Raw genomic sequence first — 5,802 nt, 5'->3', positions numbered from 1 at the left:
CGATCGACTCCGCCGCTCAGGTTTCGGGCGCCTCAGATGTCACAGAACGCTGGCCAACAGACTCGCCCGTGTCAGAGGCAGAGCAGCTCCCCCACCACGCCGTTCGCCAGCATCTCGCACTCTTCTGCAACTGCCCCAAGCCTTGAGCTCTGGGGTTTCTTTTACTGTCACACTGTGGTGGCCACAAAGTCCTGCACCTTGGTCTTGTCAGCCCGCAGGACTCCGCCAGCCTCACCCGAGGGAGAACAAAGAGGTTTCTGCTAAGGAGGAGAGATGATGCTTCTCTGCAGGACCTCGTTGGATAGGATAGGCATAGGACACATAGTTCATCTCGGTCTAACTGGTGGCAGGATGCAGGCCAGCTACGCCCCGACAGCCCTCTCCTAACAGGCAGAGCTTTGCTCTGTCCGAGGAGTGCCCTCTGCTGACACGACAGGCCTCCAACGGGCAAAGCCTTTCCTCCAGCCTCCTGCCCACCTCGCAGCTCTGGAACACAGCACAACACAAACAACAGGCAAGTGAATACAGTCCATTTAATACAGTCAGAAACAGAGGGACCACAAAGCAAAACGAAATAGCCTGAGGTGGGCAGGAACGGAACAGGCAGGAGAAAGCGTCGGCAGATCTAAGACTGCGGAACTGTAGGTGCCACACCTCTCCAACACACAGTCACCTCTTTCTCTGTGCTGGATGAAATTCTGAGGTCTTGTCTCTGGTGGCGAGAAGCAGGAGGCTGGAGAGAGGTGTCCGGAGCTGGAGGAGCTGCCCTCTCAAACAGGAGCGTGCTGCCCAGCTGCAAGGCAAGGAGCAGTCACCCCCAGCTGCTCCAGGCTGGAGACAGGAACACCAGTGCACTGAAAGTTTCAGGGCCAAGCCCCAGACCAAGTAACATCCCAGCTGCCTCAGTGCAACTCACCGGTCCAGCCTTTCCTGCCCAAAAAGCTAGGGAGCCCCACCAGCAAAGATGAGCTCCAGGGCAGCCTGAATGTCCCCTCCAGTGGCCTGCAGGGCTCGGAGACTTAGCTCATCATCGTGTATGCCCATGTCCCGCAGCTGCTGAAGCTGTGGTTGCCACTGGCTCTACAGACAGGAAAGAAAAGAAACCAAGGGTAGGCGTGAGAGCCCAAGCAGAAGCAAACCAGCCTCCCCCACAGCCCACTCCTCCACACTGCGTTCCCACCTCTATACTCAGCACTGGTGTTACTGGTATACAGTTACAGCTGCACTGGGCACTTGGGAGGCCGCCCCTAGAACCCTGGGGTCAGTTTTGGGCCCCTCACTCCAAGAAGGACCTTGAGGGGCTGGAGGGTGGACCTGTGGAACATTTTCTTCCCCACCCAACCTGGTTGTCCAGGGCTGTGCCAGGCTGCCCAGGGCAGTGGTGGAGTCCCCAGCCCTGGAGGGGGTCCAAAGCCGGGGAGATGTGGTGCTGAGGGACATGGGTCAGTGGGGACCTGGCAGTGCTGGGTTAACAGTTGCACTCGATGATCTTAAAGGTCTTTTCACAACCAGGACTCTATGATTTTATCTCACAAGCACAACACTCAGTGTGCAAGCAGATCTTGAAAGCCTTGCTGCAAACTCCCCAAATCCCCAGAGGGCCAGCGATGCCCCTTTCAAGCTTAACGTCCTGCCACAGGAGGCAGCAGGAGGAACCACGGAGCTGCAGGAAAAGGCTTCGACACCGACCTGCAGGCTGGGCTGCCCCGAGGCCTGCAGGGCGTGCTGCAAGGCCTGGCTGAAGAGGTCGTTGGTGATGGGCGTTCCTGACTGGACACTGGATGACATCGGGGAGGTGCCAGAGGAGTGACCCTAGGAGGAAAGAAGTTGTAGGTGGGTCAGGAGACTGCTCCTGGCAGGAAGCTCCCTCCTGGAGCCCGTCGGGAGCAGCACCCAGGCACAGCGGAGCAGCCCCGGCCCCCGGGAGGATCTCCCCAGCCTTGTCAGCCTTGTCCCTCCTACCTGGGTGCCGGGGGTGGGCGTGTGGGAGCTGCTCTCCGGGGTGCTGGCCAGGGCCAGGGCGGTGGCCAGCTCACTCTGGGTGATGGGCCGGGGCCCGGCAGCCCCAGCGTAGCCCAGGGAAGCCGGGCGGGAGCCAGAGGCGCTGCTGGACGGGGTGGATCTGGTGCTCTGCGCGGGGGGAAAGAAACCACAGCACCTCTGATGAGGGTTCCCGTGACCCAGCATCGCCTGGCTCCCGTGCTCGTTCCCAGGGATCCTTTTCCTGCAGTACTTGGAACTCACAAGTGCAGAACTTTTAAAAAACAAACATGACAGAACGGGATGTGCTTTTTTTCCACAAGCTCAGCTCTTACAAAGCTGTGGAAATCGGCAGTAAACCTTTTGATGTATCATCCACCAGCTTAAAAACAACGCCCCTAACAAACACTTAGCTGTTGACAGGCACTTTTTGGGCCTAAATATGTAATTTCTCTTAGAAAACACTTTGTCCTTTGGCGAGGAGAACCTCCCTCCGGTGCAGAAGGGCAGGGGCCAACACTCCCATGCTTCCTAATGTGGAGAGCATCCAAGCACTCCACAATCCATATGTTTGTCTCCACAATACCCCCAGAGCCAGAGCAGCTTGTGCTCTACACGAGATGGATGGAGAGAAAAAGTCACACCCACACTGCAAATCCCAAACAGCCAATGCACCCAAGCTGGCCACTCACCTGGTGGAAGTCATCTTCCTCATCAGAGAGACCTTCAAAGAGAAAGCCTCCTGCAACAGAAAGGAGAATCATGCAGAAAAACAGGCACTGGCAAGAATCAGGCACCAGATGAGAAGCCTGTGGAGCCCTTGGCAGTGCAGCCAGGCTCAGCCCCAGCCAAAGCAGTCTCTGGTTAAGACAGAGGCCTCAGCACCAACAAGGTCAAGTGCAGCAGGTCAGTGGAGGACAAGTCAGACCCATCATTTGCACAAAACGGAGGCCATGGCTCTATGCTACCAACAGTCATTATTAAACACACTTGGTTGGGAGAGGCCCTGAAGCCAAAGTGCCCTGGATTAGTCTCCCAGTGCAAAAGGTATCAAAGCACAGCATGTGTTCCTCACTCAGGAACCCAAACTTCTTTCAGCCTGGGAGTGACTCTGTCAGTGCAGAACCATACAGTCAGGCTGGTTTGGGTGGGAAGGGACCTTCCAGGAACACCTAGTCCAACCCGCTGCAGGGAGCAGGGACATCCCCAACTAGAGCAGGTTGCTCAGAGCCCCGGCCAACCTCACCTGGAATGGTTCCAGGGATGGGGCATCGACCACCTCTCTGGGCAACCTGGGACAGGGGCTCACCACCCTCAGCATCAAACATTTCTTCCTTTTCTCTAGTATTAATCTCCCCCATTTAGTTTCAAACCATCCCCCCCCTTGTTCTCTCTCAAGAGACCCTGCTCAAGTGTCTGTCCCCAGCTTCCTGACAGGGCCCTTCAAGTCCTGGCAGGCCAACAGAAGGTCTTCCCGGAGCCTTCTCTCCTCTGCAGGCTGCCCAAGCCCAGCTCTCTCCTGCTGGGCTCCCAGCAGAGGGGTTCCCCCCTTGGGTCATTGCTGCGGTTCCTCTGGCCCCGCTCCAGCAGGTCCCTGTGTGCTGTGCTGAGGACTTCAGAGCTGGACACAGCAGGTCTCCCCGGAGCAGATGAGCACAGATTTATCTGCAGATCCCAGAGCCCACCATCGTTCCTGCAGGCTCCCTGCTGATCTGTGTGGCTGACATACCTGGCATGTCCCGGTAGGAGCCAGAGGACATGCCTCGGGAGGACGTCTCGGGGGCTGGGAGGGGGGTGCTGCCAGCCACCGAGTGCAGCACAAGGATAATGGCATTCACAAGAGCAGGGTGAGCTGGGATTAGCCTGCAGAGAAGGACGGGGAAGAAGGAATCACATACACAGGGAAATTAGGACCTCCCATGGTGCATATCTCCCCTGTGCTCCTGCGAGAGCAGCTCTCTGCTGTAAGCAGCCAGCCCCAGAGCTGCACCCACAGTCTGGAGGTAATGACAGCTCTGTCTCCCACCAAACACCCTTCGGTTTAACCCAGCAGTGGAGGGAGACAGGTGTCAAACTATCAGTTCCCAAACCTCTGGCCTGGTGTATCTGTACTGGCAGGCAAGAGAAAAACTCTCTCTCTCTCCCCCACCCAGTCTAACAGCGCAACAAAGGTGCTGCTCCATCACTGTCCCAGTTCACAGGAACCTACGTGTCCAGCATGCTGGGGTCTGCAAACACGGAGAAGAGATCCTTGTCCTGCAGCACTCCTGGGAGGGACCAGGAAACACCACGAGTAAGAGACAGGATACGAGAAACAGGAGTCAGTCAAATGAGAGCCATGGGAAAAAAACAAAAGAATTAGTTGTTTTTCAGGATCTGAGTCACTAGCAGACACTGTAAATACTCTATTATTGTTCTCCCTGAAGCCTTTTATGTCTTCCTGGAGAGACTCTCGATCGCAACCAAGGGTCGGGGCTTTCCCCGTGCCAGGAATTAAACACACACTAACTTCATTTGGCTTTCTTCACATCCTCCGGATCTTCTCTGGACTCACCCAAAGCAACAGGGTCGCTACTAAGGCCGGGAGTAGCTACAATGATCTGATCCAGCGACTCCTTGTTCCCCAGCATTTTGAAGACCTGCCATAGAAACGGGGTGGGGAGGGATCAGCAGCGTTGCATGACGAGGCCCCGGCATGGAACAGGCAGCAGACCCCCAGGCAGCAGGGCAGGAAGCTCCACTCACCGCGTCTCTGTAGGCAGGGCTGCTGTGCAGGGCAGTGTGAAGGACCCGGAACTCCCGCACTGCTGCCGCCTTATCCACGGGCTCTGATGGGGGAAAAAGGACAGGACAAAATACAGTTTTCCCTTTGGCAGCTTTACAAGTCGTTTTACACACTGGTGATTCTTTACTGCCCCTGGATTCAGCTGATCCAAAGAGGAAGGGACTACTGACTGTGAATGTCAGAGTACAGCTACCACAGCGTAACAAGTAACTGCACTCTCAGCTTCCAGACACAGAAAACTAGAGAGCTATCCTCCTACAAAAGGAGCCGTGTTAAAGTAACAACTCCAACCCATCTCATTCTACAGGAACACACAGAGGCCTGCACGTGCCTCGAGCTCAGTAACCAGTCTTTGTTCCCCATTCACTGGCAACACCCTGTAATTAGTCAACATTATTTGCTCTCCACATTGCGCAGCTCATTCTTTAACTCTGCCGTCAGCATGAAAAACATAATGATTGTTTGCTGCTGTTAGAGGTGGGGAGTTTCCACACAAACACCAGCCACGTCCTGAGGAGATCTAAGCGGTGGTAACTCATGCCATCTCCTCCTCACCTGGTTTCTGATCTGGCTCAGGCCAGGACTTGCGCAGGACGTGAACGGTGGAGCCAGACTGGATGCCGTAAAAATCGAGCGTCTGGTCATCCCGCAGCTTGCGGCCACAGTAGATCAGATCTAGGAGAGAAAAGTTCAAGATAAACATCCATGGCACAGAAAGCAAAGGCCGTGGGGGAGTTTTAAGGAAGGAGGGTTACTGCTCCACATGGCCAGCAGCACAGGAACCCCTTAACACAGCTTAGTTATGGAGCTAGGATTCACAGAACGTGTGTTTGCCACCTGTCAGTAGAGCTGACCTCTCACGGCTCTCCTGAGAGATCCCACAAGAATACGCTAGCGGTGGCAAGGACACGGAGCAGGAGAAGGCGGCAGGGCTTCGACACGACCGGCACGGGCACCTACCGATGAGCTCGGGGTCTGGGACGGACTCCTGCAGCTTGCCGGTGATGAGCTGCTTGAGGCAGGAGATGCTGCACCCG

At 55.9% G+C, this 5,802-nt stretch overlaps 1 protein-coding gene across 1 annotated transcript; it reads right to left on the bottom strand.

Annotated features, from left to right (window-relative positions):
• Positions 1-942: 942 nt before the first annotated feature.
• Positions 943-5,798, bottom strand: UBL7 (ubiquitin-like 7; the record flags this gene model as incomplete). The annotated part of the gene is made up of 10 exons (XM_008941410.1): positions 943-1,080; positions 1,690-1,812; positions 1,963-2,130; positions 2,673-2,722; positions 3,710-3,843; positions 4,190-4,247; positions 4,535-4,619; positions 4,726-4,808; positions 5,321-5,440; positions 5,726-5,798. Coding segments are annotated over 10 exons (1,032 nt in total), but the record flags the coding sequence as incomplete, so codon positions are not given.
• Positions 5,799-5,802: the final 4 nt, after the last annotated feature.

Source organism: Merops nubicus, unplaced genomic scaffold (genome assembly GCF_000691845.1).
Source record: "Merops nubicus isolate BGI_N331 unplaced genomic scaffold, ASM69184v1 scaffold24365, whole genome shotgun sequence".
NCBI classification, from domain to species: Eukaryota; Metazoa; Chordata; class Aves; order Coraciiformes; family Meropidae; genus Merops; species Merops nubicus.
This window is presented reverse-complemented; position numbering and strand designations above follow the sequence as displayed.